At 40.5% G+C, this 19,665-nt stretch overlaps 1 protein-coding gene and 1 long non-coding RNA gene across 2 annotated transcripts; one reads left to right on the forward strand and one right to left on the reverse strand.

Moving 5' to 3' along the window:
• Window positions 1-2,876: 2,876 nt before the first annotated feature.
• CFAP206 (cilia and flagella associated protein 206) lies at window positions 2,877-19,649 on the forward strand. Its single transcript, XM_084512566.1, has 12 exons — window positions 2,877-3,605; window positions 5,807-5,890; window positions 6,220-6,310; window positions 7,406-7,594; window positions 7,845-8,003; window positions 8,940-9,148; window positions 10,081-10,200; window positions 12,363-12,561; window positions 13,293-13,430; window positions 15,465-15,658; window positions 16,693-16,836; window positions 19,340-19,649. Exons 1-12 carry the CDS (start codon window positions 3,219-3,221, stop codon window positions 19,568-19,570), a joined length of 2,145 nt encoding a protein of 714 aa, XP_084368692.1. The 5' UTR covers window positions 2,877-3,218; the 3' UTR covers window positions 19,571-19,649.
• LOC311433442 lies at window positions 5,065-6,598 on the reverse strand. The gene is made up of 2 exons (XR_014690747.1): window positions 6,549-6,598; window positions 5,065-5,629 (listed from the first exon to the last, which is right to left on the reverse strand). It is a non-coding gene; the product is annotated as an uncharacterized lncRNA (long non-coding RNA).
• Window positions 19,650-19,665: the final 16 nt, after the last annotated feature.

A 19,665-nucleotide genomic window follows, 5' to 3' on the forward strand; every position in this document is an offset into this window, starting at 1 on the left:
AAAGCCAAACTGGATTTCTTTGGCCACCAAAATGTTGCTGCCTTGGAGACTCTTTCATCACCTGGACAAGCGTCAGCTTCCCTGACCCGAGTTCTCTGTACACTGAGTAAGGCTGTGCTCCGTGTCAGGTACCCTCATACTTGTGGTGAAAGTCTGATATCAGAGGAACTGGGGGTAGACACGGAGCAGGCATACCCAGCAGCAAAATGATGGAGCTGGGAGAAGAGAGCAGAACAATTTAATATTCCTTTACTGTATTTTAACAGGGAGGCTCAAACCCTTAATGATACCTTAAATAATTGCTATAGATGTCATCTGGGATTCCCTTACATGTGAACAAGCAGTCTGCATCTTGCCCCGAAGAGGCTGAAATGGGTGTATACCTACCACTTGCATAGCTTTCCAGGACTTAAAATAGTCCTGGAAACTTAAAATAGTGCTGCATGCTCTTGTGTGAAGGTGTCCTTAAAGCAGAGCAGGTCAGTGCAGCTTGCGGGCATCCCAGTGTGCTCTGAGCAGGGTACCATGAGGACAGGGCCTCTGGTTGGTGATGTGCAGGCTTGAGAAGGAAGAGAGGATAAAAATCCATGCACCAAAACATTCTCGGCTTCAAAAAGCAGTTTTCCTGTGAACAGACAAATTCAGGAAGGTGGCATCACACTTCTGCCCTCACAGTGTAGATTTCTGACTGTGAGACTTCTGTGTGATTCTATAAAAATATTAAAAGCCAGACATTTCTCTCTTAAAAGAGACAGGCTTTCCATTCTTGTGCTTTCCTTGCACTGCTCCTTTGACAGAAGCAGAGATCACAGAATCTCAGAGTGGCTGAGGTTGGCAGAGCCCTCTGGAGGCCACCTGCTCCAACCCCTGCTCCAGCAGGGCCACCCAGAGCAGGCTGCCCAGGACCACGTCTGGATGGTTTTTGAAGATCTCCAAGGATGGAGACTCCACAGCCCCTCTGGGCAACCTGTGCCAGTGCTCCGACAGCTGCACGGAAAGAAGTGCTTCCTGATGCTCAGATGGAAAGGCAACCAATTGCACATTAGTTTCTCCATCAAGGTAGCTTCAGGACCCTGAAATGTAGCAAACAAAAATCTGCATTGCATAACTCATGTTTTAACTTCAACGATGAAGAAAGAAATGGTAACTCAACTTCTGCTTGCATTCTGGATTGTCTTATAAATTCCTGCACCTGGGTGCATCTTCAGAGAGGCGCAGGTGGTGCCCTGCATTGCTTCTGCAGCCACCCAGCAAAGGAGGCCTGAGCACAAGTAGAAGCTAACTGAGCTGCAAGCAGACTTGTCAAGCAGGTGATAAGCCTTCCCTTGAAGAAAGGACCAGGGTGTCAACCTCTGCAGTAATTTTAAAACTACTGCGTTGTTTCTAATGATTCTGCAAACTAACATTTAAAATCCTTCCACCACAAATCTAAGAATCTCTTTACTGTGCATGTTTTGTTAGAAGTGAATGGCTCAGACACACCACTAGAGGGAATAGTTTATCTGTCTTTCAAGTGAGTATGACACGGGCTCTATGTAGCTGACATAGGGGATTTTTGAGGAGGGAATATGGGTCTTTAATTCTAGCTACAAGAACACTGGATAAACCAGGCCTCCATTTCCAGAAACTCTGTTTAAAACTTAAAGTTAACACAAATTATGGGGGAGCAATCCAAATGTTTTTAATGCGAAATAGTGTTCTGCAACTTCAGTAGCTTAGTGACAAGCTAAATGATTTTTTTGTGGTCTAACAGAGACTGCAAACCTCTCCTGAAACCATGTTTTTCTTTGGCAAATGTATAATTGCCTTGCTTGCTTGTTTGCTTGCCTGCTTGCTTTTCGCTTCTATATACACGGTTTGCCTGTTGATGTTTACATACACAAGCACATCTATACTTATGCCTCTGCATCCATATGCTTTGCATGTATGCAGACATGCACGTGTATATACACAGCGGAGAAGAAACTGGGAGGTTCTGGAGTGTGTGGAAGAGAACTTCCTGACCCAGCTGGTGAGTGAGCCAAGGTCGCTCCTGCTGGACCTTTTGCTTGTGAACAGAGGACTTGTGATGTGGGTTGATGTGGACAGGGGTGATGTGAGGGTTGGCTGCTGTCCTGGACATAGTGATCATGAAATAAAAGCTTTCGATTCTAGAAGAAGTAAGGACAAGGTGTATCAGAACTGCTGTCTGGGACTTCCTGAAGGCAGGCTGTCCTGTTTAGGAGACTTACGAGACAATATCCCTTGGAAAGCATTCCCAGGGGGTAAAGGAGCCCAGGAAGGCAGGACACTTCAAGAAGGAAATCCTAAAGGCACAGGAGCAGGCTGTCCCTGCATGCCGAAAGATGACCTGGTGTGGAAGATTGGCCTGGCTGAACAGAGAGCTGTGGCTAGAGCTCAGGAAGAAAAAAAGGGTTTATGACCTTTGGAGGAAGGGGCAGGCTGCTCAGGAGGACTACAAAGATGTCGTGAGGCTCAATTTCAACACAGCTAAGTGCTGGGCACTGCGCTTGAGGCACAACAGCCCCATGCAGTGCTACAGGCTGGGGGAAGAGTGGCTGGAAAGCTGCCTGATGGAAAGGGACCTGGAGGTATTTATTGATCGATAGCTGGCTGACCGTGAGCCGGCAGTGTGGCCAGGTGGCCAAGAAGGCCAACAGCATCCTGGCTTGTGTCAGGAATGGTGCAGCCAGCAGGAGCAGGGGGGTGATCGTCCCCCTGTACTCTGCTGTGGTGAGGCTGCACCTCGAGAGCTGGGTTCAGCTTTGGGCCCCTCAGTACAAGAAGGACATCGAGGTGCTGGAACATGTCTGGAGAAGGGCTGTGAAGCTGGTGAGGGGTCTGGAGCACCAGTCCTGTGAGGAGCAGCTGAGGGAGCTGGGGGTGTTTGGTCTGGGGAAGAGGAGGCTCAGGGGAGACCTCATGGATCTCTACAGCTGCCTGAAAGGAAGGTGTGGGGAGCTGGGGGTTGGCCTCTGCTCACAGATAACCAGTGATAGGACCAGAGGGAATGGCCGGGGGAGGTTTAGGTTGCCAATGAGGAGAGATTTCTCCTCAGAAAGAGCAGTCAGGCACGGGGACGGGTTGCCCAGGGAGGTGGTGGCGTCACCATCCCCAGAGGTATACAAAAGCCATTCAGATGCGGTGCCTGGGGACACGGTGGACCTGTCAGTGCTAGGTTAGGCTGGACTTGATGCCGTAAGACCCTTCCCACCCAAATGTCTCCATGCCTCCACAGGCACCGCACGCCCCCAGACCCCCCCTTTACACCCCCCGCGGCCCGGGCCCGCCCTGGGGCGGTTCCGTCTCCACGGGAACGGGCAGCGGCTTCGGGTAAATGCCGCTTGGAAATGCCTCAGCGCTTAGCAGCCCGCCGGTGCCCAAAAATAAGAGGCCACAGGAGGCCGTGGTACAAGCGTCCCCGCTGCCCGCTGTGGTGCAGTGGGAGCAGGGCACTGAGAAGCCATATAAGCCCGTCAGGGCGCTGCCTGGCCGCGATGTCTGGCGAGCTGACCGAAGGAGTCATAAAGTTCATCATCCGCGAAGTCGGAGAAGAGTGTGCTGCCAAGGGACAGGCTGTTTCCGAAACCTTGGTAGCTTTCATGGTAAGAGCAAGTGGGTTGTCGTAGGGTTTTCGTGAATCCAGCTGGGCGTTTCGCCAGCCACGTTCAGGTTCTGTTATGGTCAGTAAAATCCCGCTCCCTGTATATGGCTAAAGGAGCATATGGCATTTCCAAACCTGGCTGCTTGTAGCTTGGCAGTTCAAACCTCCTGTCAAGGCTTGCGTGATGCAGGATCTTAAACTTTACATAATGTAAGTAGTTCCCCCAAAGTTGCTGACGCTACCCAGAATGAATGATCAAAGAATCATAAAATGGCTGAAAGCCCACCCAGTCCCACCCCCTGCCATGGGCAGGGACACCTCCCACCAGCCCAGGTTGCCCAAAGCCCCATCCAGCCTGGCCTTGAGCACCTCCAGGGATGGGGCATCCACAGCTCCTCTGGGCAGCCTGTGCCAGGGCCTCACCACCCTCACAGTGAAGCATTTCTTCCTAACCTCTAATCTAAATATCCCCTCTTTTAGTTTAAAACCATTTCTTCTTGTCCTGTCATTATCTGACTGAGCAGAAAGTTGCAAGGGAATAAATCTTTCTATGGTGTTAAAAATCAATAAACGTCAGATACCAACTTCAACTCAGGGTGCCAAAGCTGGAGTGGCTGCAGCTGAGGCTTTCCGGAGTGACTTTAATTTTGAAATGTCTCGGTTTCTGATTGTCCACATTAAGAAGTTTGGTGATCTTCAGCATGGGGTCTTAGCAACCTCGGAAAGTATTTCATTTGTCTGAAATGCCATGACTGTGAACTTAAGGCCCTGAAAAGGCTGTAGGTCCTGAGCCGTGGGACTTCTGTGAACACGGAGCAGTTCTCCCTCATTTTTCTTCAGTAGGCAGATAAACCACTCTTTTTTTTTTTTTTTTTTCTTTCCAAAGTGCAAATGAGGGTTGTTTCTGAGCTTTAATAACATTTCTTCCACCTCTTTCATAAATGAACAGAAAGGTATGATACCATAGGTGGTTCATTGCAACAGATATATTTATTCTTTATGATTTACCTCTTCCATCTATTTTGATGGATTCTTTTATGTGTGTTTTTATTTTTTATTTTTTATTTTCCTGAGCTTAGGCAGGGTTGGGTTTTGTACATGGTCACACTTTTGTACATTGGATCACGCTTAAACTAGAAATGAAATAGAATCAATCTTTGTGTTGTCATTGGTGGACAATTTTTCAACTATTAATATCCTAAAAACCATTATGCACTATGGCATTTCTTCTTGGTTCACAGCAATAAGCTGTTTTGTTTGTTAGCTTGTTTTTAACTAGCCAAAGGTTAACATCATGTCTTTAAAAATAAGTTTGAGTTCAAAAGCAGTGTTAATCAATTACACATGAAAATTTTAATCAGATAAAAACTTATGTGGCTAGCAAGACACTCAGCATAAATACCATTTGCAAGCATGCAAATATTTCCCTGTATGCAGAACATGATTTTTTTATCCAAAGGGCAAGCATTTATACTGATGCATTCAACACCAACATAGAAGTCTGTAAACAAACATAATGAATTGTTATAAATTTTTGCTTAGAAAAATATATTTCCAGGACATTTTTAAAGGAGCTGTAATTTAAAATGTTCTATTCAAAGTATTTCTTTTCAAATAGATTTTTTATTCCATTATGTCTGAGAACTGAAATTGAAACTGGCAACACAAGCGAAATAGACTGACATTGTTTCATTATCAAAGATTGAAATGAAACTAAAGAATAATAAAAAATATGTTTGTTTTTAAAATTGTATCAAGTAATTCTTTGCACAATTGAATAATATGAAGTATCTTAGTGGTCTTACAGATAACAAAATTTTCAGATTCCCACTTTGAATTATAATTGTCATAGTTCCTTCTGTGCAGTAAATGTATAAATGATTTTCTTCTGCCTTGCGTTCCCTAAACGTTGGACCCAGTCACTGTGAACAGTTGCTCCTGCAAAGCTGTTCACTCCATCTGGAAGTCTCACAGGTATGTGGCGTTCTGGTTTGCTGCAAAGAAGGGTGATTACAGGAACACGAGCTGTCGATAAATCACAAGGGGAAGTGAAGTTAATGTTAAAAGACTTAAGCTTTAATTATTTCCTTTTAAAGCTGAGGAAACGCTGTCTACACCAGAGATTTTTCAGAACTTAAAAGGCTAAGTGCAAAGAGTGTATGCTGAGATATAAATTAATAGCTTTCTTTTGACAATTTCTAGGTGAAAGCTGTTGTTCTAGATCCAAGAAATGAATTTAATGTGGACCAAATCCTTACAAAAAGAGATGTGCAACATCTTATCCAGGTAATTTTGACATGAGTGTGAGTGTCAGTACTTAGCTAAGACCATACCGTTATTTGCTACCTGTTCCTGTACCTATATTGCCATTTTATTTTGATACCAACACTTAAAAAACTCTAGCTACAGAGCTGTGAGAATCAAGTATCATTAAAGACTGGACTATGTGTTCCCTCATGTTAATAAATGCCTTATACTTCATAGTATTTATTGCATATCTAGAGAATGAAAGGGAAGGGCTCTGCTGCTGTTAGGAAACCTGTCGTATAGACCTGAACAGTTCAGAAGTTTCTCCAGTAATTAGAAGGAATTCTCTTTTCTGTCTCTCCTCTTAGCTTTGTGTTACCAGACTGCTCGACACAACAAACCCATCCCTGAGCACAATTAAGATGCAAGTTTACTTTGATATGAACTATGCAAACCGAGGTAATTTCAATACAAATAAACGTTTTAGTAGAATAAGTTGATTCTGAGTTTAGATTTTACGGTCTCTGTGTGGGACTAATACTGATTCTTGTTAAATGACTGCTGGCAGCAAAGCAAAATAAAAATCCCTGGAGAGATGTACTGTACAAGAGTACAGTGTTTTGGTGTGGATATTTTAGGGAACAAACATGCACTACATTTGAGAGTACGCTCGCCTCCTCCTGTCTGAGAGACTTACTGAGCTTATTAGATCACTTCAGAACAATTCTGTTCTCAGGCACACTGGCTAGCTTTCTTCAGCAAGAAAAGCTTGGGCTGCACCTGCGTATCTGAAAAAGAAACACTACCCAGAACTTCACTCATGTATCCAGAAGAGAACCTGTTGTTCTATCAATACCGATAATTAAGAGAGATGAATAATTCTGAACAGCCACAGTTTTAACCAAGTCTGTTTTGGTCTCATCAGTGGTGACTTCATATGGTCTCGAAGTGGAAATGTGGAAGCGGAAGCAAAGTGATATGGGGTTACAGTCTCTGCTCTGGCTGTAAATTCAGACCTCAGCGGGACAGTGAGCACTGGCTGGGACACAGAAAACACAGATCAGGCATAGATGGAAAGTAAATGTTTGAGGTGGCAGGGGGCATCATGAAAACATTTTCTTGCTAGCATATACTAAAACCAAAAATTAGTAGAATTAGGCTCCAAAGCCTTCTGGACTCAACAAGCTCAATAACTCCAGTAAGAGGACTACTGAGATCTTGGGTGGTGTTCAGAGTTGGGTGTGTAACTATAGGGTGGGTGTGTGAGAGTTATTCTGTGTCCTATTGCAAGCAGGGGAGCCCAGAAAGCCACAGTTGCTGCTTCAAGTTGGCCTGGATATTTTTCTGGCCTCTACTGACTGATGCTAATCATACTAAAGTTTAACTCCTCTGCTGTTAATTATAAAGGTATGGTGCTCTGAACATCTCTTCCACATAGCTGTGCTTCAGAAACCTTCAAAGTGGCTCTTTGACTGTGGTAATGAATTGCACCCTCTGTACAAGCCAAATTCCAAAGGGTTTAGACTTCTCTTTCTAAGTGCCCTTCTTTCTTAGCTGAATTACTCAGAGAGCAGCATCGTGTTCTGGAGGGAAGGCTGGCTCCTCTGGTCAGAGATATCACAGACAGCCGTCCTCGCGTGCAAGATGAAATGATGAAAGTGTATCAAATGATTGTTAGCTACGTGCTGCTGAGCTCTGGCCTGGGATCCCCGACAGATATTGAGGTTGTCAGGGAGGTAACAGGTCAGTAAACTCCCAGTTGTGAGATGGGACTTTTCTTACTGAAAAATAAAATGTTACCTTCTGTTTGCTGATCTTTAGATATCGATGTGATAAACCCTGATGAATGCTTGCTGTCCGAACTGTCACAGCTCAGCCTTGAAGTCTAAATTTGCCATAATTTTTACTTTCTGCAGTTGTTGTTCAGGAGAGGTTATTTTTGCTTGTTTAATCATTTTATTTTCTGCTTTCTCACCTTTTGCAATGGTTCTAGCTGCCCTGCAGAGTATATTCCCCCAGACAGCGCTGGGTGCCTTCATCTCGCTCAGTAAGAAGGAAAAAGAGCAACAGCTGAAAAATCTTGCCATGCTAGTCACGGGGATTCGATTGTTCAACAGGGAGTGCGGGAAAGGAGGAAAGGGTATTGATGACTGTAAGTATACACCTGCCTTTGGGTTGTGAATTCCCAATTAATTGTTCCTGGCCTTCTGTGCTGGAGTGGCTCCAGTAATGTCCCATCTCTCTAGATAAACAGCTTTGACCCAGGGCCTGTAAACCTGGAGGAAATATACACATTCAGTATTTGGTTATAGGTTTCCATGTAGGCTGCTGCTATTTTGCTAAAAGAGAATCCGGTGTGGTTTATGTAGAAGGATTATATGCATTAACTTGATGCACTAATTTACCTCGTGATAACTTGTTCCCTGATCCTTGGCCATTAAGTGAATTAAATGTGTAACGTTTGCCTTAAAAAGCAGTTAATTAAGATCTTGAAGGAACACTGTCAATCCAATTACAATTTTCTGTTGAGCAAGTGTAATGAGAATTCTTAAAAGTTGCTGGGGTGTTATCTGTGGTCTGATAATTTAGAGTAACCCCTTCAGATTCTTAACATGTTTGCAAAAATCTTCTGGATTTTTAATCCTTCTGCTTGTTTAATGGTAAGAAATGTCAGTTGGTATCCTGGACTTTTTTTCCAAAGCTATATTCAGAGTAGGGCAGGACTTTCCTTTGTTACTTGTATTTTACAGATGGGGAAAGTGAGAACTGAAAATTACACAAATTGCCTACAGCCTCACAGGAAACCCATGTCAGTGTTAGCAGCTGAGCTGCATCTATTATAAAGCAAGTTTTCTCACAATCCTTGACTTGACTGTTATATTTCCACACCTGTAATTCTGACTGTTTGGAACAACTTGACTAGTAAGTCAGGTGGCTGAATCTATACAGAAGCAGTTGGGAGTATAATGATAGAGGTTAGAAATCAAAATTTTATTGGGAAACTGCTTTGCCCTTATACTGTACTGAAACCATTTGCTAACGATTTAAATCACTCTTTTTGTATGTATCTCTCATTCTATATAAACAGTGCCAGCCATTCTGAATGAAGTCCTTCCATCAGCTACACGGACTATTGAAGACAGCCTCAATACTTGCCACAAGCTAGCCCACTGTTACACAGCCCTGTTGGAATCCATGCATGAAGACCAGCACAGACACAGGCAGCTCAGTTCTTTCAAACTAAAAGAAGCACTGTTCAACGTGAGACAATACGAGGCCTTCCTCTGCATCCTTATGGTGAGACAACATCTTGTTGGGTTTAAAAAAAAAAGATTCAGAAATCATTGAAATCAGATTTTTCTCAGAATATGAGAGACTGCATAACCTGATATGCTGAGCTTTGTGCCTAACTTGCTGGGGTTTGCTACTGTCAGGTAGAAGACAAAATTAATTAATTGTTCGCTTCACTGTGACTGTACTTCCATTTCATTTCTGAAGCTTTCCTTTTTGGGGAGCTTTAATTTCATCACCAAAGAATTAAAAAGGTAGGGCTTTACTCGTTTGTATACTGATACTTAGACACTTTGCAGATGATTGGAGAATATAAAATGGGATTCTGCAATAAAATACCAAGTAAGAAAAGCCAGATTACCTGAAATAACAGATCTCTGTATCTGAATAAAATTGAAGTGTAACAGGAAGATTTGTTTCCATTAAAAGCTCTCCCCCAAAAGAAACATGAAAGAAAAATTCTTGTTCAATGCATAAATCATCTCAAATTTAGGCTGTAGACATCCCTAGCACACATGGAGTCATCAGAAGTCGTAAGAACACAACTTAAATTCCTGAAATTTGTTTTGCATATGAAGACCTTTTTATTTGTCTTTATTTGTCTTTTAAGAATTGCTGGGTTTATGTTACAACAATTATGTTACTCTCCTGTACATCATAAAGCTTGAGAAAATGTTTCTCTCTCTCTCTCTTTTTTTTTTTTAATTTCTTTTCATTTCAAAGGAGTTGAGGTTTTACGTAAAAATTCCTAGTATTGGTTTGAGAGAAGTGCCTGGTCTTATACCTAAACACTCCAGAAAAAAAATCATTTTGTTGAAAGTTAGGGTTCATTTTGTTCTTTAAAGTAGTTGAACAAAGAGGTCAACATAAATATTTGTTGCTAAATATTTCATTTTTTGACTCTCATACTTCTTACCTGAAGTACATTCTCTTTCCAGTCTGATGCAATTACGGTAGCTCAAGAAGTTGAAAAGATGAACGTGCAGTTTGCAACAACAATGGAGCAGTTAAAAAACACCGTCCAGAATAAGGTTTCTGTAGATACCAAAGAAGTTTTTGTAAGTATTTTGAATGGAAAACTTAATTGTTTTTAATTATGAAAAGAAAAAAAAAAAAAAGAAAAAGAAGGGAAACGATTACAAAATACTTTACAGGTGTGTTTTTGCATAGTTTGCTTTAAGAAAAAAGCTGCATTATTTTCTCTTTTATAACGGCACTCCTGGTAGTTTTTCAGGGGGTGACTAAGCTATCAGACTTGATCTCAAGGTACAAGGAAAGCAAGGTACAAAACAGAGGGAAGGATTTAAATACTGTTTTTCTGTAAGTGTCTCGAGTGGTTTGTTGGTATTTGTAGAATTACAGTGATACTTTCCTGTTTTGTGTAAATATTCTCTCCTGTTCCTGCAGAAATTGTTAGGACATATTGATAACAGCACATCAGAATGTGATTGCTTTGAAATCCTTTCAGATAGCAATTCTGCAATTACAGTATGGCTCCTTGGTAACATTTTCTAAAGAAATTGGGTTACTGTGATAGGGATTTCAATCTTTTTGCCCTTCCTAATAATTGCTGAATCCGTTGGCCAGTTTCAGTTGAACTTGTCAGAGCCCAAAGCTCTTGGAATATGTCATTTTCTGCAAGTTCTCTGAAAAATAAGTAATTGGACAGACACAATTAGAGCCCTTCTAAGGGCTCTGCAACGGGAATGCCACAGTTATGAGTCCAGCCAGCCATCTGGCCAGTGAGCAGACACGTACCTCTGTGCAATCCATGTTCTGTGCTTGGTTGGTGGTTACAGGACATGGGGGGAAGAGAGAATGAGTGATGTGAACTGTAAATATTTAAAGAAGGTGCCTGCTTACACTATGAAAACCTGGGATTAGTATGGTGGTGTGGTAAAAAGAATATGGGAGAGAAAGACGTCAGAAAGCAGGCTTCCATAAATATACTTTTCTTGGAAGAGCTCATTATTTTGTGTGATGTGCCTACCATTTTAATTCCACATAGGTAGCTGCTGAACTAGCATACCCTTTAGACATATGTTAGGTTTTATTTCATCCTTCAGAACAAATAATTAAAAAGCAAAATAAAGCCTGATGTGGAGGAGGGAGGAAGGCAGATCATTCCCCATCTACTTAGAGTATTTTTGCACTTCCCTTGGGGGTATCTGTGCTGGAAACTCATGGCAATGGCACTTTGAGGTGCAACTCAGGTGTGATCTGACACTTCAGCTTATGTGTGCTGTGATTTTATAAGCCAGATGTTCTCGTTTGGAGGACATTTACCTTGCTCACTGAGCTGCTTAAAGCAGTTTTTCTCTCTTTTTCTGTATCTTCGTGGGGCTTAAGTGCCTGATACACACTTTAGTACAGTGATAAAGACAGAGGGAAGAGATGAGTAGGCTTTTCTGAGAGGCACGTGAGAAAAGAAAGCCCAGTTTAGGTTCTTTGACTTCTCTGGGAAAGTCTGTTTCTTCCCCTGGGTGGTAGAAGGAGCCTAGGAAGATTCAGTTCACTGATCTGAATTTAGCCTTTCTGAATCCACGTTTTTCCTAGAAGCTGTCTGCTCTTGGATGCTTCCTGGACTATATTTGTACCAAGCCTTTGTTTTAATGAACATAGTAGATTTCATTAACACTTTTTTAATCCTTTTTTTTTTTTTTTTTCTAGTAAGAATGGTTTTGGTCTTGCTTCCTTTCCTTTCATTTCTTCCATTTTTATACCCATAACTTATCCACAGCATTAGAGATGCTGATGAATTCCAGAGCCAACTCTTCTGACCGTTCATGTAATAATGTCAGGAACAAGCATAAAACACAGTGCTGTTGGCATGAGTTTCAGATCTCTTGAATCTCTTCCCATAAATGCTACGTACTTAAAGGCAACAGGGCGCATTTAGTATCACTGTAATTAAGCATTTATACTCAAAGCTGAGGGTCTTCTTTGACAGGTGAGTGCACATTTATGTCAGCATTGCTGCTGGGAATTGCAGCTTCCAGTTTTGTCCAAAACCCTGCACTTCTCTGAGGTTGGATATAGGGGCCTGGAGTGATGGGATGTCCACTTTCAAATCCCCACAGCCCCCCGCCCTGGGATCTTGGGGTGCTGGAGGCCTTGTGGGTCAGCTTTGTTCATGTTAGGGATTGTTGTGCACAGCACTGGGGTTATGTTGCAGACATAAAACAACTCAAGACTTCAGATGGTTTTCTTTATTTTACAGCCTCTCTTTGTTGCAGTTTGTAGCGTGTGGACTGGGTTTCAGAATGAGATACTACTCCTGAGCTTTCTTTCCAATATGACTAACAATCTGCAGCAGTTCTTGGAAGCACAGTCGCAGCTTTTTCCTGAGGAAGTGCTAACATCTCTTCTTGAAGGAGTGACTGTGAAAACCGATGAGGAAAGGATAAGAGAAACCATGGGTACTGAAAGTTTTTTTTTTTTTTTTTTCCTTTTCTTTCACATCTCAAGATTTTATAATTTAAATTTTACATACAGAAGGAACTACACATTGATTTTTTAATAATTAAAATGTCCACAGTAAATTAAAACGCAGCCTTTGTAGTGTGTGGATTTATTTTTCATGTACAGTTTGGGCTTTTATATATAAAACTAGAATATTTCTAGTAGCTACAAACTACTTATAAACTAGCTACTTATAAAGTAGCTACAAACTGCCTTATAAAAATTCAGAATTGTCAGAAGAAAGAATACTTCTAAGAGTTTTTTTAAAGTTTTGTAAGTTTATGACTTCTTACACCTTTCAGAACTTCTGAAGTTAATGGAGGAATAAAAAAGCTAAATAATGGGGCTTTATCTTTTTGCTAGAAGTGTGTTTTTGGTCAAGATGCTATCCCTAATGACCACATTATACTGAAGGAGATTTAGAATGTGTGAGTGGGTGAAACCAAAGTGGGACCATATGATATTACCTTCCTTTTTTGTCCTGTTTCCAAAAAAAAATAATGCTTTTAACAAAGGATCCTGCAGAACTGACTTTTCAGTCCTTTAGGACTTGTTCCTTAGGATCTTTTCTAAGGTAGGCCTGAAGTTTGGGAAAATAATAGTAATCAGGTTATCCTGTAACATGATTATATTTTAAACATCAGATGTTTTGTTAATGAAATCCTTCCTTTGTTAAATCGTTTCTTAGGAACAAGAGTAAACATTTCTGATTTCGAGAACCAAGAATGGCTTTTTCCAGAGACTGCTGCTGATTTTGATCAGTTGCTAATCCAGTACCATGGTTTCTGTGCATACGCAATTGGTGTAAAAGGCCTCACCCTTCCAGGTATGCTCTGTAGTTAGGTCTCCTTACTTCACGTGTACGCAAGTACAAGAGAAGATGTGAAGATGTTCTGAATGCGTCCTCTTTTTTTTGTCAAATCTGGAGTACTGTAATTTCACGCATGTAATTTTCACTCCCAGATAACTTATTTCCTCCGTTGAAGTATTTTTCTTTAAAAAAATACCCAGATAAACTGCCCAAAATAGAAGGTAGGGGGGCTTCAAGAGAAAGTAGGCATGAACAAGCAGAGATGAAATGAGATGGGCAAATGTTTCCTCCTGCTATTTGTGCATCTCTATAACCTACATTGCAACTGAATGCAGGTTTGCTTATTGTTAATGTGTTTTCATACAGTCACCTGTAAGTGGTCCTTCCTTCTGTGTTGTGTATCTTGAAACACACCCATACGTGCCTACATCATACATGCCTACATACAGCTTTAAGCAGTGGATATAAAATATCAAAAGTCTTCTCTGAATGGAATAGTGCAAAATTGCACTTTGTGGTCAGCTAATGCTAGGATTTATTTGGTTTGATTCAGGGCCATTTGTCTTGAAAGAAAATCGTATTTCAGCTACCCCAGTTTTTCTGTATCCTGTCCTCCAGTGTTTTATGGAACCTGTCCATGTAGAACTATTTTAAACCTACAGCAGGCTGGGAGGAAAATGTGGCCAGTTCTTGGCATTATTAAAAAAAGTGTATGCCTTAATGGCAGTGTAAATATCTTACATTTACTTAGTATTGTGCGTGAGAACAGCTGTCCTGGGTTAGACTGAAGGTCTCTCTAGCCTTGCATCTGACCATGAGAAGTCAAGTAGGAGTGGTCCTTCCTTCGTTAATATCCTTCCCTGTTCTAGCAGCCAGTGGTTATGGGATTACTTCAGAGAAATGTTGTGTTTTCACCTTTCTGTTAAATAATCATTGTCAGAAGTTTTTCATTTATCTAATTGCTTTTTGAATCCATTCAGAGTTCACCATGGGATATTCTAATTGTCAAAGTCCCACAACTGTAAATATGTATGATATGAAAAAGTACCTCTTTCTGAGCTGGGTTTAAGCTCTGGCTTGGTAATTTCATCACAGCTCATGGTTTTTCTATTAGGAAAATCAGCAAATAGTCATTTTATATCAGAACTTCTGCATGCAATTCATGGTTTTCTAATCCTGAATCATATTATTTCTCTTTGGTTGCTTCTTTTTAATACTGAAGACGACTGTTTCTTTAACCCTTCCTTCTGTGAAGAGTAACTCAAGCCTCTGATAACTCCCAGCTCACTTAATTTTATTTTTCTTATTTTAAGGGGTTGGAACAAAATGTAGCATAGCAAACATAGCACATAGGTTTTTATAATTTTATATATTTTTTTTCTCCTTCTCTGTTTATGTGCTACTAATTCCTGACATTCTTTGAGCTTTTTTTGATTGCCACTGAATAGTGCCATTCAGTATCTTCAAGACACTGTCTGTGATAATTCTGAGTCTTTCCTAGACAATGACAGCTGAAAGAGGGTCATTCGTTGTAGCTCAGTTTATGTTTTCCTCGATTAGTTATTTGGCCATTATTGACATTTAATTTTCTCTGTTAACTTATTGTCCAGCTTCTCATCTGCTTCATCCCCTTTGCATAATTTCAGTGTAATGCCCCTTGGTATAAATTGATTGCTGATCTACAATCCGATATTTGCTGGAGATTATAAGGGGAACATTTCTGAGGATGGACATTTGTTTTTATTCTTTTGCTGTGGGTGTTTTATCCATAGTTTTTCTCACGAACATGGAATCGGATCTTGATTAAAGCATGCTGGATGTAAACTGATCAAAAGCAGTTGTATTGGCCTAAAGGAATATACTTTTCTGTATTTAAAAGTATTTCAGGGATTTATGCTGATTTCAGGAAGAAAAAAAAAAGGAAATGAAGCTGACTTGAAAGAAACATTTTTAATCAAGATCACATGTCTTTTGTATTGGATATCATACTGTTTACTATTTTGTTTTGTTTCTGTTTTGTTTTGTTGTTGTTTTGTTTTTTTTCCCTAGGAAATCCTGCTATTGGGATTTTGAAGCATAGGGACAGATGCTACGTTTTCAGTTCCAAAGAATCTGCTTACATTTTTGCTCAAGACCCAGATAAGTTCATTCAGCTGAACGTAGAAAAAGCAAAAGAACACGCAGAGCTAATTCATCTGCTCGAGCTTCACCATCACTTTGAATACCTTGCTCCATACACACAGGTACACAATGCCCCTGCCTCCTGTGTAAGAGCTGTCGGATCACTGGTTGATCTGTCCTTTCCAGAACATAAAGGGAACAGATGATGCCCAGAAGTATAACAATCTGCCTATCGTACAGAACGTCTGATGGTCCCTCTCTTCCAGACCATCGTGGTGTAGCTAACAGCAGAAGGGGAAAATGTTTCTTCTCACCTGGTCTCTTCCTAGGAGAGTATGTAGTGCCAAAGGATTATGGCAGTGATGAAAACTGCTCATCCTTATCCTAGGCAGATCCCGTGTCTGATGTTTCTTTTCCCCATTATTGCAAAACTAGCTTAAAGGGACAGGAAGTAAATGCAGCAGAAGATGAGCCAGATACCACATTAACTAGAGCTTTAGCTCAGGAGTTCATCAGCGTGTGCTGGATGAGCATGTAGTGATATCTGGGGACAGGATTTATGGAACGTATTGCAGAACAAAAGGGGATTCATTAATAATGAACGTCACGCTGCTACAATGTGAAATCCAAAGGCTTGATTTTGATGTATAGATTTTCTCTGTGACACATTGTGAATTCTAAATCCCTAGCTATACAGAGTATGTAGTCTTGAATTGACCCTTGGTGAGAAAGATATGGTTTATATCCTACTTCTGGCAGAGATGTAGGCATTTCTCCTGATTATTATTTATGATTTTTAGTCTGTTCCTGAAGGTAACTGAGATGCCTGCCTCATAAAATACTGCCCATGGACTTTTATCAAAGTCCAATGATTAAGCACTTATGCAGGATGTGAGAGTCTGAAATTCAGCTGTGGTGTCTACCTAAAGGGTTTTCTGTCAGAAATTAAACCCAGCAAATTCTGATTGGTTTCTTTTCTTTTCAGCAGGCTTGGGGGAACAAAAATATTGTTGAATGTAAAAATCATTACCTGCTTGCAATTTACAGGTTTCCAGATTTCTATTGCTTTTAAGAACATGCATATCTGTATTCTGTCTTAGATGCCTGTATTCTCCTCATTAATGCCTTGCTCATTGGCTTTTTTTCCTCTATCCAGGCAAGAAGTGCAGACAAAAGTTTGATGAAACCAACCACAAAACGTGACAGCAGCACTCAAACTGACACTCACATCTTGCCTCCGTCTATTGTGAAGTCCTATGAATGGAATGAGTGGGAACTGAGAAGAAAAGCTATAAAACTGGTTCGTATTGTTACTAACAGATTTTCATGTGTTGGATAACAAAGTTCAGACTAAATTATTACAAAGTATTGTACTTTGCAGGATGAGTCTAAACTTACCCAAAGATGCATGCCTTTATTAGAACTGGTTCAATCATTTTTTCACCATTTTTTAAGCAGTGCTTCCATTGCTAAGTCGATTCATTCTTAATTTTTCATCTGCCTTCTTTAAGTGGTAAGTTTATTGATTAGCACTGAATTTTAAAGTTGTTTCCCTACACTCAAATAAATTTAACAGTTTTAAGAGATTGCTATATACATTGGTTTTTGTATTTTTTATTATTATTGTTTGGTTTTAAACGGGGTTGCAGAAAGGTTTGTGTCAAGCAAAACTTTATTTCAAGTTGAACAATTTATATTAGTATCACCGTCAAGTAAGAGGAGAAAAAATGTAACAGCTGGCAGACAGAGCAGTCAGGAATACCTTTGGATGTGGTTCACCCTGCAGAAGCTTTCTTTGAACTGACTTATCCACCCTTGAAAGAAATCAAAGCATGAGGCTTTTCTCTTTTTTTTTGGCATAGTGAGGTATTTTTCATTTTATCTTGAATCCTCATGTTTGCTAAAACCAACTCATTGGGTTTTTATTTGAAAGTGAAATTCCCCTCTTTCATGTACGACCAATCCAGATATGTAAGAAACAGAGCAAATAGCTTTTCTGTTGTGTATGTAACCCAGAGGAGATGGTTGTTATATATAAATCATGATGATTTGCTGTTGGATTGGAAATCACAGCCCCACAGAGGGTTGGCGACATACATAAAAGCTTCTAAAGTAACAGCATATATTTAAAAAGCTGCTTACTAGGAGCTTTTCTTTTCCCAGCCCATGCAGTTGTTAAGGTGTAGCACCTGATTTTCACAATTCAGTCAAAAGGAACTCGTTTGTGTAGGTCACACTGCAGTTACCAACAATAACTGGACACAGAATGCTGCAGGGAGGTGGGTTTGGGGTTTTGTTTCTGTGAACAAATGCATTGTGAAGGCCTGTGGTCTGCTGTCAGGCTTGTTTCTTTTCTGTCATCCTTCTTGCCATCAACTTTCTAACATTATAAAAGGGAAACAAAAATTTTAGAGTGGGATTTTTTTGACAATATGAGCTGGTTTACAAAGGCTTCTAAGCAATAGGTGTTAATGAAGTATATAAAAATAAGCCAGTTAGGTTTACAAGTGGCCTAGCTTGAAGCCTCATTTTGCTTCTCTAGTGGACAGAAGGACGTAAGTAAGTGCTAAGACATGTTCAGTGGCTATGCTTGCTTATCTTTAGCATAAGCGAAGGTGTATGTTTTCTAAGAGCTGAGCTTGGAGAGCTTATAAGCTCGTTCGTTTGAAATGTTTAGTGGCAAAGTACTCGGGGTGTCTCAGCATCAGCTGTCAGTATGGGAGATTGGCGGTGTGGGGTTGGAACAAAAAATACGAGGCACCTGCAAAAGCTTTTGCACTGCCTATGCTGAATTTGTAATGTGGAGCTGATAAAACATTTACAGCCAAAGTGCTGAAATAACAGATGCAGCTTACCAATGCTTCTGTAAATTTGACACTATTAGAGGAGCAATGGATATATCTGCAGGTTCTGATACAGGATAAGCTCAGAGGCCTTGGGTTTCTTTTCTGTTGTTTGTGCTTAGACAGAAAACTTGAGGTATTAAAATAGGACTTTTTAAGAAGCCTTATTTGATGTTAGCAGTAAAATTTTCAGCTCACGTTTGTTTCTCTGTACAAGCATGCAATATTCCTTGCAATAGCACTCACTCAGCATTCACTCGTTTCAATTGTCAGCAGAACCCTCTATTGGGAAAAAGAAAAAAAAGAAAAAGAAAAACTAATAATAAAATATTCTTTCTTTCCATCACATTTTTTCTGTAAATTCATTATTAAACAGGGCTTCATTATTACCATCATAAATCTTGTGCTATCTTGTGCTGTTTGCCAAGGGACTAACAAGTAATGCCTCGAAAGAAGGCATTTTTGCCCTTTTATTTGATACTCTGTGACACCAATGACCAAATCTCATCACGTTTGGTAGAAACCAAAGGCTAGATCCTGTAGCTTAATTGTCCACAAGGTTTGGGATCCTCAGATTTGTTTTAGCTTGTAGATACCAGGAGGTTAATCTGCCTTCCACTGCATTCAGTGTACTTTCCAACTGATTGAAATAAACTTGAAGCCCTGGCAGAGCTTAACATGAAAATGACATTTCATTCTAACAAAACAAAATCTTCAGCATTTAACAAAAACTTAAAATTTTAAAATTGTGGGGCTGCATACGATTTTGTTCACACATTCTGTTAGCTTCAGGGGTTAGTTTCAATGAATTTAAGGTAGGAAGAAGCGTGCAACATTACAGGTTTGTGAAGCCCATAGAGGTACAATATGCAAATGCAGAATGTGTAACATCTAAGCAAATCCCACTGCTAAAATGTTCAAACAAAATTTTGCTTAAAGTGATTCTTTTTGTGTCCTTAGGCCAATTTGCGTCGCAAGTTAACTCATGCCATGCAGACTGATCTCAGCCATCTGAGAAGGGAGAACTCCACCCAGGTGTACTTGCCAAAAGACGTCAGCACCCAGACTAAGCGCGAGAACTCCAGCAATGTACCCAGACCACAGATTTTCTTGGCAGGTCTCCGAGGAGGATCATCTGCTGCTACTCGTATGGTCAAAGTGGACTTAACAAGACCAATAGATGAAACCTAAGTGAAAATGAGAAACCTACAGAAATATACTAAATACATATAAAGGTCCCAATATAGATCTGAATGAAGTTACCAAATAATTTTCTGTGTCTGTTG

The sequence above is a fragment of the Aythya ferina genome (assembly GCF_964211825.1).
Source record: "Aythya ferina genome assembly, chromosome: 3".
Classification (NCBI taxonomy): domain Eukaryota; kingdom Metazoa; phylum Chordata; class Aves; order Anseriformes; family Anatidae; genus Aythya; species Aythya ferina.